This window comes from Alternaria arborescens (assembly GCF_004154835.1).
Source record: "Alternaria arborescens strain FERA 675 chromosome Unknown contig_10, whole genome shotgun sequence".
In the NCBI taxonomy this organism is placed as follows: Eukaryota; Fungi; Ascomycota; class Dothideomycetes; order Pleosporales; family Pleosporaceae; genus Alternaria; species Alternaria arborescens.
In genome coordinates, this window is record NW_021167865.1 from 863111 (window position 1) to 881510 (window position 18400).

General features: G+C 51.0%; 5 protein-coding genes across 5 annotated transcripts; 3 read left to right on the top strand and 2 right to left on the bottom strand.

Annotated features, from left to right (window-relative positions):
* Positions 1-51: 51 nt before the first annotated feature.
* AA0111_g5377 (hypothetical protein) lies at positions 52-642 on the bottom strand (the record flags this gene model as incomplete). The annotated part of the gene is made up of 1 exon (XM_028651480.1): positions 52-642. The coding sequence occupies one exon, from the start codon at positions 640-642 to the stop codon at positions 52-54; it is 591 nt and encodes a 196-aa protein (XP_028507329.1).
* A 1265-nt stretch (positions 643-1907) lies between these two features.
* Positions 1908-5236, top strand: AA0111_g5378 (hypothetical protein; the record flags this gene model as incomplete). Its single annotated transcript, XM_028651481.1, has 2 exons — positions 1908-2262; positions 2313-5236. 2 exons carry the CDS (start codon positions 1908-1910, stop codon positions 5234-5236), a joined length of 3279 nt encoding a protein of 1092 aa, XP_028507328.1.
* Positions 5237-8944: 3708 nt separating this feature from the next.
* Positions 8945-11152, bottom strand: AA0111_g5379 (hypothetical protein; the record flags this gene model as incomplete). Its single annotated transcript, XM_028651482.1, has 1 exon — positions 8945-11152. The coding sequence occupies one exon, from the start codon at positions 11150-11152 to the stop codon at positions 8945-8947; it is 2208 nt and encodes a 735-aa protein (XP_028507327.1).
* A 286-nt stretch (positions 11153-11438) lies between these two features.
* Positions 11439-13132, top strand: AA0111_g5380 (hypothetical protein; the record flags this gene model as incomplete). The annotated part of the gene is made up of 2 exons (XM_028651484.1): positions 11439-11550; positions 11601-13132. The coding sequence occupies 2 exons, from the start codon at positions 11439-11441 to the stop codon at positions 13130-13132; spliced, it is 1644 nt and encodes a 547-aa protein (XP_028507029.1).
* A 2876-nt stretch (positions 13133-16008) lies between these two features.
* On the top strand, positions 16009-17504 carry AA0111_g5381 (hypothetical protein; the record flags this gene model as incomplete). The annotated part of the gene is made up of 2 exons (XM_028651485.1): positions 16009-16290; positions 16341-17504. 2 exons carry the CDS (start codon positions 16009-16011, stop codon positions 17502-17504), a joined length of 1446 nt encoding a protein of 481 aa, XP_028507030.1.
* Between the last annotated feature and the right edge of the window lie 896 nt (positions 17505-18400).

Consider the following 18400-nt stretch of genomic DNA (forward strand, 5'->3'; position numbering starts at 1 on the left):
GCGAAGCCTGATCCTGCATTCTCAACCCAGCCTCCACGTACTCGATTGAGATCAGCAGATATCCAAGATCTCAATTTTCATCTCCTTATTGTTAGAAGCCGCTCGAAGTCGATCGATTGTGTTCTTCTTTTCTTGAACACTCATAGCACTCATATCCCTCAGGACCAGTCGCTTCAGATTTGGTACCAGGGCAAAATTGCGACTATAGTCGTAAATCTTATTTTCAATGGGATAAGCATGGTTCGCCATAAGAACTTCAATCCTATGCCTCTGAGCAGAGGTAAGCTGATGCAGTAGTGGCCCAACGCCTACGTCCGTCGTCGCGCCAAACGAGTTAAAAGTGAAAGCGTAGTACTCTCCGAGCTCACGACGGACCTGGGTACATGCGAGTGGCAAGTTGACGGCCATGATCTGTTTGATGGGTTTGAGACTCCAGATCTTTTGCCCCAAAGGGCGACCCCATAGCGGTGACTTTTGGTCACAATTGGAAATGAAATAGATCTCATTGCCTCCGAGCGCAAAGTAGTAAATCTGATTGCGTATCTCGCTTGGTAATCGTAGGAAGGGTGAATCGAATTGATTCCGCGCAGCGATGGCTTGGTATACACCAGCGTCACCGACTTTGGTTTCTGATGTTACCATGGCTATATCCACATGTACTACAGTTGAGAAAGTTTCGACAGGATGTGGTTGCAAATTTTCGTCGTCTGTAGTTTTATGCTCGAGTTTTGGCCGCTTGCGTCGATCATGCGTCACTCGATTGGTTGATGACATACTGATCGCGGGACAAGCAACCGGGAACTTTTGGGCGTGAAAACTTTGATATGCGAAATGGTGTCCTTGCGTGCGTTTTATGGTGTCCTATCGCTGTCGATGACGATCGACCCGGTGCAGCTGTGTGTGCTATCGTAATGACTGATCTTCGACTGATTTACTATCATACTAAAACAATAGACAAGAGACCCACTGAAGAGCTGATTCTCCAAGGAGGAATTGAGATGAGCGAAATATATAACACCCGATCCATGGTTCGGATGCCTGGTGCAACCGTGGCGCAAGCGGCGCTGATGCCTGATTCGTGAACTTTGGAGTCAGCGCCGTTGAGGTCCAAGTACGGCTTGGACTTGACGCTTATCGGCTACGGCTGTACTTTAAAGAGTTTAAAGGACCTGATGACTTATCTAGCAATACCAGCCAAGGCATGCTAGCAACATACGGACTATGCCCAAAGAAGCTAGCAGATTCGGCTGGCCAGTGCAGCCTCCGTCATCTCATCTTCATCCAATGTCTCTTTCCCCCACACCCCATCATCACCGAATACGCGATTGACGACGCTTACTCCCTCTATCTATGGATATATCTGTCTCGTGCTAGATATGTTGGGATTCTTTCGATGCACGCTGCGAGTCATCGTTTACTGCAATGCCACCTAGGGTACACTGTCCGCAGCCAACGAAATCGCGTGCGTTTCGAATAGCTCTGTTTGCAGCTATAGTCGAGCGGAGTTTCGTTTTCTTTGCCTATATGCGGTAGGCTGGGAAACGTGAAGTAGGGTGCTCGTGAAGCAGACAGCTGCCGATATCGCATGATAGCGCTGTCGACTGGTAAATATATTTTCGTATCTTTCACTCACAGTGAGTCGTACATCGATTTTCGCCTTCTGCTCCAAATTTCGTACCTGAAGGTGATACGTGAATGCTCATGCTCCACGTCTCTTGGCTGAATTGTTGATTGATCATTCTTGAGCTTTCACTATCACTCGACACTGATTGGTCGCTGTGACAACAAGCACTCACTTTGACACAACCCACATACGGAACAAAATTCCATTGAGACATCATCACCAGGATCGCTTCTTTTCTTCATTCGTAGCACGGCAGTCCTTTTGAAAGATCATCAGTTCGATAATGCCCTCACTGAGGGACCTCAACTGCGCGATCGAGCTGTCGGAAAGTCAACAGGCATTGCAGGAGTTTGGTACTACGTACGGCGATGGTTTCGTCGAGACCTTCATTCCCGTACCCAGCAAGCCGCAGACCTTCTCGATTCACCTTACATCCAACAAGTTCATCGCTCCTGGCGTTGCAATCTTTGTCTACGTCGACGGAGTTTATCAGTGCAACCGCAACAGGCAAGACTTGAAGCCTCGGAAGCCTTCAGATAACCGCTCTCTTGTCGATTTTCGCGTACGTCAGAAGGAAGAGAGGCAGGACGATGGTTCGATGGTTGCACGCGAGTGGGCCTTTGACAAGCTCAACATCAGTAAGTGTTGCGAAGACTCCACAAAATCGCGGCCTGCTAACTAGTCACAGCTTCAGCAGATGATGCGCCAGATCTGTGTTCACCAGACGTCCTCCAAAACATAGGATGTATCGAAGTCGTCGTCCTACGGTGCGCTGGAACACGAAGTGCCAAGTCTGCCTCGACGATGAACTTTGACGGAGCAGGAGATTACCCTAAACATCTCTATGACTTGGATAACACCTCTTCTCCATCTGATGAGAGGTCCATGTACGATGATCGGGGTCCCTTCTTGACTCCCTTTGACAATGGCCACGGCCCACCACCTCCAATTTTGTCTTACCACCCACCTTACGTGGAAACCCCCCGCAGCCAGGAAAGCTCGACATCGAGAAACCGTCGCACCGCGCATAGCCCTCATGAGACTTTCCCTCCAGCACCTATCACTCGTCGTTCTGAACTACGCTCTGTATATTCCGAGGCTGTTAGCCCCGGGGCAAGGACCACCAACGATCTTTCTTTGTCCGGTGTTCAATATGGCAGCGGTCCTATCCCACGCGACGGACAGATATACAAAAATCAATCTTCAGATATCAGGGCTACACAACCTCCGGCTATGGATCCAATGTGGTTGAACAATCTTCTCGCTACAGCAGTAAAGCAGGGGGTGGAAGAATCGCGACGGATGGATATACAGTCAGAACATCAGACTAAATACAAGATACAGAAGGTTGATGCAGAGACTACAAGTCAACCACCTGGCGCATGGCCTGAATCTCCTTTGAATATCGGTCCGTCATTACGTCGCCCATCTGAGCCTGCAGCTTCGTCCTCGCGCAACCACGAAAGCGCCCATGGATCGCAATGGGATCAGTCTCAGGCTGATTGGAGCGAGCGGAAAGCACGGAGTAGAGCAGGCACTCGCGTAACCTGGATTGAGACGCCGGCAGACGAGACTACGTCTTCCAGTGCCGACGGGTGGACCTTGCGCGACAAAGCCGCGTCCGATTCCTGGGACACTGGAGATACTTGGCCGACTGACAGAGTAGCTGAGTGGGAAACTTCCAGCCAAAAGTGTAAAGCTTGGGCACCAAACCAGCCCAGTCATCATCGCTCAGTACGCCGCTCCTCTATTTCTCCCCGCTCACAAGAGCGGCGAAGCTCGAAGCACGATTCGCAGCGGAGAGCACGTTCCAAATCGCGGACGAGTCATCGGCGGCGAAAGTACGAGACTATTACAGAAGATGAAGAACAGATTGGAGGTTGGGATCATATCAAAAGGCCTTCAGACTCCGTGGTCTCGTTGAGTAGCTCAGATGCCACTATCCAGCCGTCGCTTTCTCAAAGTCGGATACACACGCCACGGCGGAGATCCAAGAGCGTCTCTCGACGTTCCAAGTCAACACAGCGCGAAAAGCAACGAAAATCATCACGACATTCCCATCGTACACCGACTGAGGAAACAGTACATGCGAGGGCAGCGCCTGTGCCTTCAGTGGATGCAAGGTTGGCGCCGGTGGTCATGAATGCACCCATTCCTGCTACTTCGCATCATGCACACTCCAAGCCGCCTAGCATATATGCAGATCCGTCAGTCACAGTCATGCAGCTACCAGAATGGGCTTCTCAGGTACATGATGCGGTGCGCAAGCCTGATATTGCCGCCAGTACTTTAGCACCTGCACCATACGCATCTTCGCTGAAGGGTTTCGTACAGAGCACGAAGGGTAAGATAAAAGGAGGATATCGATCGTCTTCTTCATCTTCCTGGGGTAACGATAAGAACGATGGCGCTGTGAATATGTCGTGGGGCAAGGCAACCAAGAAGGATGCTGGTTGGAGCAAGAAGAGTGATACAGGTTGGCATGGAAAGGGTTCTAGGGACAATGATAAGAAAGGCTGGTTGTCAACCGATGATGACACTTCCAATGGTTGGGCGAAGGATGATGATGACGAGACTATCAAAGTTGCTGATGGCTGGAACACGAAAGAGACCGGTTGGGATACAATAGCAATTCCTCCAATCGAGAAGAAGCACGGCAAGAACGACCTAGCCGATCTGAAATCCGCTCTAAAATCCGCCTTTGAGAATCCATCAGCTCCAGAAGCGGCTTGGAAGAATCAGTCACGCGGCATTCCGCGCAACACTGCAAAGCCTGCTACACAACAGGCGACGCCTACGCCCTTTACCACCGTTGCAGCACAGACACCGCCACCATCAAAACAGCCCCAGCGTATGAGTAATAGAACTCTAGCCCAATACTGGCCAAACCACCCTTCCTCCGGGCCTGAACCGTCACCAACCCAACAATCTGAACGCCGGAGCAACAAATCGCTCGCAAACTACCACCCCAACCACCCCTCCCTCTCCTCACCAATTCCAATCTCAGCCCCACAACCACATTGGCAGTTCCCACCTCCCCCATCGGCTTCCCCCCCTGCCAACCCATTCTCCTCAAACAGCACTTACATCGCCCCTGAACTCCCCCGCCTGACAATCTCCCAACGCACCTCTACAGCAAAGGGTATCGAACACGCCGTCCGACCAGGTAGAGCAACGCACTATGGTCATGCTGTGGGCAGACCGCAGTATCTGGATGGACTGGACAAACCGTATGCGGTGTTTAGGTTCAAGTATCGTAGTGTGAGTGTACTGAGAGGAATGTTCGGGCGGGAGGTAGACGATGAGAGGATTTCCCCGTCAAATCGGATGGACACGAAAGAAAAAGAAGAAAAAGAAGACGGAAATAAGGAAAAGGTCAAAGCTGGGTACTCACAGGACGAACTGATTACCAGGATGATGGAGTTGGAACGGAAACTCAAGAATGTTGGTGTTGGCGCTGTTCAGGATAGTAGGGAACCAAGGCGTGGTGAGGTGGAGAAGAAAAAGAAACAGCGCAGAGTTAGTGCTGCGACAGAGGGGGTAGCGAAGAACTTTACGGAACAGTGGGTTGAGCGGCACTCGAAGGATCCAACTGTAACATCCGTCCTATGAAGCGGCACCCCCTATGTAACGGGACGCCACAGCCACTTCCCAACATAACAATCTCCACAACAGGCTAGAGGAATAGACATTCTTAAAATAGTAGCCTTCTTTTATAAATTATACTCCCTTCTAATCCCTTTTATAATTAGGCTCTGCCTAGTGTGCGATACGTTAATTTGGTGTAAGCGTCACGCGACTGCCTCACTTTTACTTGTGGTAGGTACGTCGGAAGCTTATACATCTTCTCAAGAGTTTGTTGACTTACAGCCTAATATATCAATTTGCTGCGCACGACACCTTCACTCTGCCGCATAATCTGCTCTTCTCCTAGACAGTCCCATTTACTGGGCCCGATGAATTTTGCTGAGTTGCAGATAGTTGTTGCTGTGCTGCGTTCCTCTCTTTGACTCGATGATAGAGGCCGTAAGCTGAGAGAGAATATAGTCCTGTAGCATATACTAGAGTCAAGATGAATAGTACAACAATCTAGTTGCACACTTAGTGATTAAACTTTCTCGGGGAATGAGACATCTCTCCCTACCTTAATATCGTGTTTGACCGAACTTGGAGACACTGAGCTTATCACAACGAAAACGAGTCCAACTATATAGAATATCACACTTGCATTCAACAGCGATATTGGCGCTTGCCAGATGATAAGCTGAAGTCTGCTTGGCCTCCAAACGTCGTCCTCGCCTTGCGTTCCCAGAACTTCCCGAATGTTGCTAAGACCGTCAGGGTGGCTACCTAGCCGTGACAGGGCAACGGCTAACTGTGTAGAGGTTGCAATCGAGGCTAATGCCAAAGCCAACCCACTATACCAGACTGCTTGAATGTTGGATAGCGCATAGTACGACAGTCGAGTAAACACTGGCCAAGTAAATGACGCTGCAATTACTCCGGCAAAAAGAGCACTCTAGAGGTAGAATCTCAGTACAATATGCGACTAAGCTCAGGGGATACATACGGTGATTGAGATGGTGTTTAGCTGCACGATAGCGTTGTCCCTCCATAACGAGGTAAGGCGATCTTTTTCTTCCTTATCCCGAGCATCAAGCATGTGTTTAATCGGCGCAGACGAAACCTTCCAGGCTGCCGCTTGGAATGGCAAAAGAAGTTTGATGAATGTGAAAATGCGACTCATGATGCCTATCGCTGTGCTCTGCATATAGCAAACTGCGAATGAATAAAGCATGAAAGTCCAGCAACTAAATACGATCAGAATAGAAACAAAAACAGTATACAACTCAAGAAATTACCCTGGATGCATCTGGCTGCTGAGGATGGTGGGAGGCGATGCTCGCACCGCCACCGCCACAATGCTTCGGAGCTCGTATTCTCTGAGCGCAACAAATCAACGTAGTACGTCATCCTGTAGAACCTACTACGACTCTGTTTCTATAGTAGAACTTTATTGGAGTATATCGGCTGAGTTACAGTGGCATTGTTCCATGGCTTTCTCTGTCCAATCTGCACTGCCTCAATTGCCTGCACCGCCTCCACCAGCTGAACCGCTCAAGCGAAAATGCTCCAACCCGCAAGCCTCAGGCTGAGTGACGTGGCCAACGTCATTGATAAACTGACTTCGCGCCATCCATTCTTTCACATATACCCATCGACATCTGACATAGGGTGAGGAACGTGAAGAGATGGGCTCAGACACAACACCCATGGCCAACCCAGAAGACTCAGATCTCGACGAGAGCAATGCGCAAACGCACGACGTGTTTCTTAGGCGCTACACTCTATCATACTCTGCTTCCTGTCCGCCGTTTTTTCGCACTTGGGTCTCCCTCTACGAAAACATTGCTCCAACTAGCTGGCTGTCACATTACACGTTGATTGTTGGGGACTACTATTTCGACCTCGAACGTCAAGGCTCGCTTCCTTTTGCTAGCGTTGCCAAATTTCGCACAAGAAAGTCGAGTGACAAGGTCGAACACCTTAGCGACAAGGACAAGTGGCGTCATACGGACGAAAGGCTCGGCACGACGGCGGTATCCCCGAACACTATCAAAACAAAGCGTATGTGGTTTATACTTAGCCGTTTCTCAGAGATGAAGTAACCGCTTTCTAGTGGAAGCACAAGACCAATTGTTCCGCGAAAAAAACACTGGCGCCCAAAACTGCCTTTTGAATGGCTTTAGGGAATATTCACTGCTAAATTCGAATTGTCAACACTTCATTCTCGAGTTGACTCGCCGGATAAACGTGAATTTTGTTTCAGATGCTCTCGAGGAAAAGATTGTCCGCGATAGTACACGACCACGCACCCTATGCGGGTTCTTCTTGTTTCATTTTGGGTTCATTTTGAGCCTTCTTATGTGTATGCCATCTGGCATCCTTTCAAGAACAATTATCTACCTTTCTGCGGTCGAATTCCACATTGGATACGCCATATCCATCATACAAGACACCAGAGCGTCTAGGCAACGGCTCGATCGACTCGAAAACGAATACCGCTATCTCCAGACAAGAGATTATCGAGACATGACATGGATGAAGCCAAAGCAGGGTAGAGTACTTCGGAATTACAACAGATACCGGTTTAGTTGGTTTTACCAATACCACTTGCTTACTTCCTTGAATGGCTCATTTTACGGACTCTTTATCGGCTTATACTTCGTGTTACACTTCGATGCCTGGACGACGGTCAAGGTCGTTATGGCGATTTGCTTCAGCTACCCGATCGTAATCGGAGTACCGGCTTACTATATTCTGGCATTCTTGAAATCGGAGAACGAAGTCACCCAGCTTTTGGAAGACGATGAGCAGAAACGGATCGACGCAGCCTGCGAATTCATCACAACTTGTAACCCCTGTAACTATCGCGACCCAGACCTCTGGCTATCCATCTTTTGGGCGATTGTCGGCCATCCGAAGAAAGGTTTGGAGCCGTTAGCAGACTGTACAAGCCAGGAAGTATATCAACAACCATTTGGCAGAGAGGATCTCGGGCGAGCGTTCATTATGTTGGAAGAGGAAAGAACTGGAAACATCTTCACGAGTTGGAAGTATTTGGTTTGTTTGTTTTTGGCACAGGTGGGGAAGTCTGATCTCAGTTATAGACAATGCCGTTGCGAGGTTTAATAAATCCATGATTTCATCGTTGCTGAGATTGAAAAATGTGGTTTAAGGGTGGTCAGTATATGGTCAGCATCATAGCCATTTATAGGGTCGCGAGATTGGAGATGTCTGTATTGGCAACACAGGCTGGAGAGCCCTTTCACATCAGGCAGTGATCTGCCTAGCCACTGTGTCTTCGCTTTTTGTGGCCGTACCTAGCTGTCCGCGTCAGCTTTCGACGGGCTGCTGATTGCTAGATAGCTATGCGGTCGTCGGGCCATCTCGGATGTCTGCGTGAGCGACCCTGGCTCGACTGCTGACGTCCGCTGTAAGAGACCAACACCTAATTCGGTGGCGAAAAGTCTACAAATGGAGAAGACTAAGAGATAAGAGAGGAAAAGCAAGGGAAGCGGGCTGGGGCGAGGAAAGGAAAGCGGACGAGATGTGCGTACAGAATGTCAATAAATGGGGGTGTAAAATGGAAATCAGTTTAAACTTCTTCAGTTATTGGGAAGAATGGAACAGGATTCCGTGCGGAGTATGTATAGTAGATTTTGTATTTGCATAACGATGAGATACAAATTTACAAGACTAGTGTTGTCATGATCACGTTTGAAACGACATTCAACTATGTTCATAAATAATCTTGCACTAACGTATAGTAAGTTCATCCTCACTCCCATCATCCTCATCATCCATCCACTTCCGTTTCCTCGCATCCAGATTCCCCAGCGCACCACCTAGACTCCTCCTCCCTGCGCTTTTCCCTACAACATTCTCCTTCGCAGGCGTCCCCTTCCTTGTCCACTCCCTCTTGACCTGTTTGAGAAAGGATTTCCGGTGAGCTTTAGACGTGGACTTGGTTGCGCCCGTTTCGCTATTGCCGTCCACATCGCGGGGTTTGGGCGTCCGGAAGAGCATCGGCGTTGTGATCGCGTCGTGTTTGCGTTTGAGAGATGGGGTTGCTGGGTCGGCAGGAGAGGGAAGGAGTTCGTCATGGCCGGTGAGGTCAAGGGAAGCATCTCTACTGCTGATGAGTGCGGTGTGCGTGCTTTGTTGGTTGGACGGGTAGCGGAGAGTTGTGCTCACGGGTTCGGCGGATTCCTGTGATGCGACTGTTACATTGCTTGAGTCCTCTTGCGCACCATCTTTGTTGTCTTGAGAGTCGGGTATCATCTTAGCGAAAAGTGGAGATCGTTTTCGCTTGACAAGCGTTGTCGGCGAAGATAATGGTTCGGTCTTTACTGTGGCTGAAGACGCGCGGGTAGGTGTCATGACGGTGTCTTGTGTTAGCAGGTCTACAGATGCTCGTGTGGGTGTCATATTGAAATCCTGCGTCTGCGGAGTCGAAGGCAAGTCCTCTTCTAGCATGGTGTCTTCTTCATCGACAAGATCTCTTGTCTCGATGGATGGGAGTATTACATCTTGCGATGCAACTACAACTGCGGTTGTGTCGTCACCGCCAGGAGGGAGATGGTCTTCGTCTGGATCGGATCCGGCCAGGGATAACAGATCCAGCTCGTCGTCGTCGTAGTGCGAAATGGACGACAACCTGTCCTGCTTGTTTTCTTCCATCGAAACTACGAGATCCTGATGGCAATCTTCATGCTCGGAAGAAATTGGCGTCGGTAGGTGGTGCGGTGGCTTCGAGACGGCGGGAACTTCTTCCGTGGAGATATGATCGCCTCCATTGGCAGAATCGCTTGTGGAAGCTACAGAAGCGCCTTGCAAGTGTAGATCTTGATTCTTTATCAAAGTCCAACGATTGCGAAGTGCGCTGATCGGCCACCGCTTCCATTTCTCTCTGCCTCCCCAGATTACTGCCCATGAGGCACCATCTATTGTCTTCCGCTTGCTGATGTATATATCATCTTCACTAGTGAAGTGGTATTTCGTTGGCGGGCCGGGACCACGTCTCTGGATCCCGACCCGTGGACTGTTTCTCTTGGGCTTCGTAGGCGAGCTTTCGTCTGGCCTTGTGTATAATGTCACCAAAGGTCTTTCTTCGCCTACATCTATCGATATAATGTCTGCGTGTTGTTCATCGGCCGCCTTCTCTGTAGGCGCTACGCTGTGGCTCGGGAGGGGGCTCGACTGAGCGGTTGGACATGAGCACGGTTGTGCAGACAAAGGTGGATAGAACCATTTCGGATCTGTAGGAGGCGCCACTTTGTCACCTGTTGTTGTAGGCGTAGTCGGCGTGGGGGCCACATTTGCAAGGACTACTGGGGTGTTTGGATCATTCTGAAGTTTCGCCATGGAGTGCATCCAGTTGACGAAGGCACTCTGCGCCTCTTGACCAGCAGGCGTCTGTGGAAAATGTAGATATGGTAGGACATTTGGGACAGGGTTTGGCGCATTTGGTGTTTGCGGTACACCAGTCTGTAGCACGGATCTTGCTGAAACGTCCGATGGGGGTGACGTAGGTTGTTGCGCGCTTGTTAAGGCAGGTTCCAGTTGCCGGTTGCTCATGTCTTGCTCTGGTGGTACAGTAGTCTTGGACTTTACCGATTGCGGGAGTGCCAATTCATCTTCCGAGTCGCCTTCGTTTGCTTCTCCTTCCTCCGAATCTCCCAGGCTGTCCCCAGTCGATAGGAACGTATCCAACAACCCTTTTCCTTTCCCATTAAGTCGACGGTCTATTCTTCGCAAATGTCCTCTGTCGACCACCACCTGGTTCGTATTAAAGTCGATTATGTCGCTCTGTGACTCGTTCATATTTCCGAACTTCTCGAATATCGACTCGAGCCGGCTTTTGAATTTTTGCTGTTGTTTCCGCTTTGCCTCGATGTATTCGTCATTCTCTTCGTCGATCTCGGCTGATTGGAGTATGCGCATGCGCTTCGTCGGCGATTCCATAGCGCGCGTATGAAGCTGATCTGACAGAGATCATGTGTACAGGGTGAACGAAGAGAGCGTGGGTGGATTGGTGGGGAGTGATCGCTTGTGAGACGGTGTGTGGTACAATTAGTGAGAATGACGCGAGACGCGACGCGACTTCCTCGGCAGGCACCCGACGCCTCGACCCCACTGGCCGGCCCGCAGGTGATCGCCGTTCGTGAACCGCAACACCGTCATTCCAACACCTATCAACTTTACATTCTCCACCCTTCTTCAAACATGAAGGACCACGAGTCATAACAACATGGCCAACGACAAGAAACAGACGGGCTTGGCTTGCCAGAAATGCCGGACACCCATCGACATCGATGCCTCTATTGACCAGCTCAATCCGGCAGCCTTCAAGCTATTGACTGGTACATTCCTAGGTCACGAGATTACGGCACAGCATACTAACATGCGACAGACTCGACAGTACCAGGAGAACAAACAGCATCAAGAATCTCGCCCAACCGCCAGTCGCGCCCACCCAACCCTCCCGAGCACCTCAAGACGTATCAAGATGCAGCCAAAGATGCCAGAAACCCTACCTTCAAACGCAACATCCAGGGCGCACCGCCTTCGGGACGCTCAAAAGGCGCCCAAAACCCCGCCATGTCCTTCATCGACGTCCACATGTCCGAGTCGATGATAGACCCACCCTCATCCACTTCCCGCAGTCCAGCTCGTAAACCACCAGCCAGCAGCGACAAGCCAAACGCAAATGACAAGGCACGGCGGAAGAGTTTTACAAACAGTCTAAGCAATGTACCAGGCGGCGCAACTCTAGCAGATGGCTTAGAAACCACGAACCGGCTCTTCGAGATCCTCTCGGCTCGCTCCGACATCGACCACCCCATCTGCGTAGAATGCACCGACCTCCTCATCGACGGCCTCCAAAAGCGTCTCGGCGTCGCAACCCGCGAACGCGACGCCTACGTCGACTATCTCCGCCGCGCAAACACCGACGTGCCCTCCGCCGACGAAGTCAAACTCGCCGAAGCCGCCCTCACATCCGCCCGGAAAGCAGAAGCAACTGCTATAACGCAGCTCGAGGCCCTCGAGCACGAAAAGGCCGAACTTGACAACCAGCTTGCGGCCCTGGAAGCAGAGTCGCGCAGTCTTGATATCGAGGAAAGCGAGTTTTGGAAGTCACGCAACGAGTTTAACACCCAGTTGACCGAGATACAGAATGAGCGAGATGCGCTGGCCACGCGGTATGCGCATGATGCGCAGGTCCTGAACCAGCTGCAGAGGAGAAGTGTGTATAATGATACGTTTAATATTACGCACGACAACCATTTTGCTACTATCAACGGCCTGAGGCTAGGAAGACTGCCGAACCCTTATGTGGATTGGCCGGAGATTAATGCGGCGTGGGGACAGACTTGCTTGCTACTTGCTACACTAGCCGAGAGACTAGGCTACAAGTTCGAAGGGTACGAGTTGTGTCCTATGGGGTCTACGAGCACGATTACGAGGCTGGAAGCTAAAGGCGGCGGGAACTTGACGGCGACGACGACGACGGCAGCCGAGTCGACGAGGAATGCGGGAGTCCACGGCGCGACGAGTGCAAATGCGCCGCAAGTCTCAAAACACAGACTCGAGTTGTACTCTTCTGGCGACTTTCCCATCAACTTTGGTTTCTTGCACCGGAAATTCGACACGGCTATGGTTGCGTTCCTCGAGTGCTTACGCCAGTTGGGGGAATTTGTTGAAAACTCTGCTACTACCACTACTTCTCCGCCAGGCCAGAGTAGCCTGGCGGGTCCTGGTGGGCCCCAAGGTGTCAAGATGCCGTATGAGATTCGCAAGGATCGCATTCACGATCAGAGTATCAAGTTGGCGTTGAATAAAGATGAGGGGTGGACTAAGGCATGCAAGTATACACTGACGTGCTGTAAGTACTTGCTTGCGCATGCAAATAATGTTGAGAGTATGGGAGTGAGGAGGAGGTAGAGTGAGGTGGACGGAGCAGTGAGGTGTGATATAGGGAAGGCGGAGAAGAGAATGGGGATAGCAAGTTTTGTGATTTGGTTTAAATAGGTTAGATACCCCAATGATGATTCTTATTTTTTTTTAACTTGCCTCACTATAGACTTGACTTTTTGTTCCTTGTGCTTCGGTTTATCCTTCAAAGTGAAGAGGACGGCGGACTTGCATCAAATCTACCTCATGTCTTCTACGCCTACGTCTAACATCCTTATCTGGTGTTGCAGTTTTGGAACATAGATGAGGAAACAAGTGACTAGTCGTGATACCACACGGACAAGGTATCCATATCTCGTGTGACACTAAGCCAAACAAGAAGACATGTACATGAAGCGTTTCCGTGCTCTCTTCGCGTGATGTTCCTATCTTGCGTGACACAACGCCAAAAAGAACGGAAACATGTGTACATGAGGCTCTTCATGCACCCAGCAGTCGATATCCCTATCTTATGTTGCACCATTATAGACGTGATGGAGACGTGTTCAGGAGCCACAGATAAGATAGTGCATCGCGGCTGTAACACCTATCACGTCATCTCAGTGTGGTCGTAGTATAGATCTACTTACGACTTCAATACCTTGGGACAAGGATGAGATGGTTGATCGAGGTTGAAGTCCCATTGTCAAAGACTTTGAATTGGTAGTCAAGGTCGCAAGCCCATTGAGTTGTGCTCCGAGTTTCCCCCGTTCCGTATTCTCATTCACTCACAGCTTTGTGTATGTGGGAATGTGCCATGTCGTTCAGAATGGGATGTGATGAGTTGTCCATTAAGCTCAAAAGCCCAAGATACCACCAGCAAGGAGTCCAACGACCGGCTGAGATAAGCTTTAACATACGTGTACCAAACCATGTTACTGCTCAAAGGAAGGTTATCACCTTGCTACTTTGATCGCCCGTACATCGTGTGATCACTCTCAATACGCTTCGCACACCGCACCTCCCGAAAAGCACGGACACGTGTCGCAACCCAGCATCCGGGGGGCACCGCCAGTCAGCACTCAGCCTCACCTTGGCCCATCTGCATCCGCGAGGCGAAAAAGGAAGGTCACGATACTTTCTCGGTGGTGTTGCGGCTCCTAGCGCTGGGAAGCACCATGTCAGCTGAGCCCGTCTAGACCCCCCGTGACTCTGGGTGGCGCACGACGCACGTACAGCCGGACGAACAGCGAAGCCGATGTTTCCATCTGCTCGCCTTGCAGCGGCATTGTAGTAGGCAAGCTCCGACGGCCTTAGTGGAAACGGAATGTCTATCCCGTAGCGCTAGCTTGCCGGTGTGATCGTCTCAGAGCTAGATGAACTTCGTGGAAGCGAGCTTGTGTCAGGGGTCTCCGAGATCTTTTGCGGGGTAGCGTATTTCCTTAGCTCATAGAATCCGAGAAAGGAAATTAGGGGTGCTCAGAGGCACAGGCAGTATAGCGATCGGTCTGTTGTACTTTGCTTGCGTACAGCACCTGTCTAACATACTTGAGGTACCCCGTGGTTGTATCGTCATCATTAACGTCACTCTAATCAGTGTCAGCATCTCATAACGCTAATTTACATGTGCTGTTTGGGGATCGCTGTGTAGTGTGCTCGGCTCAAGTGGTGAGCTAGAGTAGTTCCCGTAACGGTGTTTGCATTCTTGGTTGTGGAGAAGTTGCATAGCGGGGAAGTTTCGAAGACGTAAGATATTACCAAATAAAGTCCAGTCGAACACGATGGTGAGAGGCCTAAGCTCCTACTCATGCAGCAGACCGGAAAATACGTGTCACCAAGAGGAGGAGCCCATGCATTGTGAAGATTTTGCAGATCCACTCCCAGCGTGTGGTGTTTGTGTTTGGTGAATGGTCATGGCATGAGTTTTGCGTAGGTTGCACAACGTGCGCTGCATTATTGGAAAGAGAGACAGAGAGAGCGAACGAGAAGGCTCAATACGTTCTGGACATCATCGTGATCATGGTTGACAGGGTATTGCAAGGCTGGTCGTGTATGGTGCCGTGATGCGTCAGACGTTGGCAGTTTGACGACAGAAGGTGCGAGACATGACATAGATGGCGACACCCGCAGCCGCAACCGTCCAGCAGCCGTCTGGAGAAGCGGAGATGGTGGAAGTGATCAATGCGTCGGATGTAATATGTCAAAGCAAGCCACAATGCTCACAGTCAATGCTCTTGTGTCGTGAGATGATGCGTGAAGACGGCGTTACGACGACGCGACGGACGCGACAGCGTGGAAGCAACGGAGGTTGGACTCGGATTGACCCAGCAGAAAGGCGCCATGCAGGCACGGGGATTGTGAAAGATGGTCGGAGGGTCTCGTCAGAGATTTCCATGTGTCATTGGTGGTCAGGTGGCCTGCGGATTGAATTTCCTGGGGGTAATCGAAACGCCAGCCACGAGCCACGTGAAGCCAATTTTCTGCTTTGAATCGCCGCCCCAGCAAACCCGAGCTCGCCAAGCCACCGTGACGTAAAGAGAACCTAACCTCACAAGCACTTTCCACTGCAAAACTATACGCTTGCAATGTGCTGCTAATCACCCTATTGGCTCGCCTATGCTGAGAATTGATCCTTCTAGCTCAAGGGCCATGTCGGTCCAGCGTCCGAGTCGTTGGCGCTTGTGCATGGAGCTGGGGAAGACACAAGACGTCTGACTAACAATGAACCATGGTGCTCTTTGTCAAGAATAAATCTCTGCCCTCGACTATAAGAGTCCTAGGAGCCTTGCGAGATTCACTCTAGAAACCACGCCCGACTAACACGACTTTCCACCTGCGCCACCTACATACCTAGACACCATCTACTACCATCAACAACAACATCCAGACACGAGTCACCCTACCGTCACACCGCTGCCAAACATTCAATGAACATCAACGACTTCCCCTACGAAGTCCTTACCCAGATCCTCGAGGAGGTTACCAAGGCCAATATACGTGATGGTCCCACGTATACATTCGGTCTCCAGCAAGCACCACTGCCTCTCGAGAGGGCCAAGCTCCAGCGCTATGTGAGAGGCCCGGTTCCGCCAGAGCTCCTCAAGTGGGACGCGACTGCGACGCTGCGATCAGTCTGCTGGAAGTGGCACGAGTGGGCTCTGGAGCACTCCATCAAGGATGTCTATATCCGCCGCTGGAAGGGAGGAGAAGTAAGCACACGTTTGTTACTTACCATAAGCATCATGCTAACGAACATCAGCGATGGGCCGAGCTGTCCAACAGGCGAGAGAGCTACCCACTCTACGAACTCATTGACCGCCCGACTGGCACGGCTGTGTACCGCGACCCTTTCGCCTCACTCAAGCGGACGGTGAGCATCTGCAACGACTACCCAGAGGTGGCCGCCAAGGTTAGACGCATGTGGGTGCACGGTTTCTACACCGCCGAGACCGATCGTCTAGTGTTCCAATCGCTCAAGAACTGTACCAACATCACTTCGCTTTCTCTTCCTTGGACCACTATCCGTCACGTGGACGCCAAGGCCTGGCGGACTGTCCTCACTGGTACGGGTAAGCCACTGCAGTCGCTGGAACTCCAATGTGTCGACCCTACTTCGCAACAAGCAGCGGACAAGGACAATCTCGTTGATCTGGAGCCACTGCAGTCGGTCAACTTCAGCCAGCTGCGACGTCTGAAGATCTTTGGTGACACTAGCTTCATGCCCATCACCGACAACGATCTCTTCGCCATTGCTCGCACTGCGACACAGCTGGAGGAATTTCATCTGACGTGCAACTCTTCCATCACTATCGACGGTGTCATGGCCATTGTCAAGGCGTCTCGCAAGACTCTCCGAGTGCTTGAGCACAGCCCGCGGTCACAGGATGGCTTCTGGCACCCACATCCGGGATCTCCGAGCGACTGCGAGCATCTGTGCGACACTTTCCGAAACTGCCCTAAGCTCGAGACTCTTTCCATCTCGCTTCCTTCTGTATGCTCCCATCTCTTCTCCAACGACGATGCAAAGTTTGCCGGCGACCTGCAGGTACGTGCTTTGCACTTGTGTGAGCACGAGGACGGTCGCTCCACTCAGGAGGCCACCGACGCCCTGCAGAAGCTACTGGAGCAAGCCCGTCGCTTCATCCGCCTTCGCGCGGAGAGCGCCATCCCTCGCGATTTGTACGTCGAGCTCTTCTTTGCAGAGTGCATCTTCGAGCCCGGTTTCCAATCCGTGCATGGCGACTTTTCCCTGGCGCAGATCTCGTCCGATGGGCACTGGCCACAGAACGTCGACTTCAGCGGCAAGGGACCATATGGCAGCACCGGTCTATACGGAAAAGAAGAAGAGGCGCAATTTCAGCGCATCGACGAGGCCGAATTTTTGGCTGGTGTTCGTAGGAGGCTCCTCTCCATTCAAACTTGATTGCGACAAATAACGGCCGAAACTTCACTTCAACTTGTAAACCTTCATCACCAACCTTTTTACTTACGAAATTACGACCACATGCATGAGCGACAGGCCTGGAGCCAGAAAGATACCAGGCTGGAGCAGCCACATTGTTTTCATGCATTTGGGGAACTTCATAAACGAGAACAAGGCCATATCTCGAAAAGCGACTACTGTGTATTTTCCCGTTGGGATGGCGGGGTGTCATTTTTGTTTTTTTTTTCTCTTTGCATCTTGTTAGCATTTTAGCGTATGTACTTCAACCAACATATTGAATCAACTTGGCACACTCATCTGGCGTCGTCTCATGGCTCATCTGTTCTGCATTCATACTTGCGCATACACCACCATGGCCGGTGGGTGAGCAAACAACACGAACAACGCGCGACAAAGAAACTTCGCGAAGCCTCTGCTCTAAATTTGCCAAACGGCTCCTCCGCTTGGCGATCATCAACAACATCCACCCCGCACCTGCAGCCCACGCACCCACACTCTCCCAAAGCGGACAAGCCCAAGGTACATTTCCGCAGTGTCTGCTTACACACCGCATAGTCATTCCCTCACAGCAGCTAGCTGTACTCCGGATGTCAACCTCTTTCTCTATCCGAGCTTATCAACCTTACCTAAGCGGCTACGCCGTGCTAACCACTCAAACGTGGTAAGCACCAGATCTGGCACGGCACGCCGAACGCCGACCGATATGCTTGCTGAATAAGAGGGCGGAAGAAGACCGCACTAAACCAAGTCGTACGCCGGACCCGGGGGCTCTGTTGAGAGAAAGCAGAGAGTGGCAGGTTTGCCGGAAGGCTGTAACAAGAAAAATGCCGGTGGGAAAGTCCAGCATGATCGTATTTTGCCAGCGAAGTGCAAAA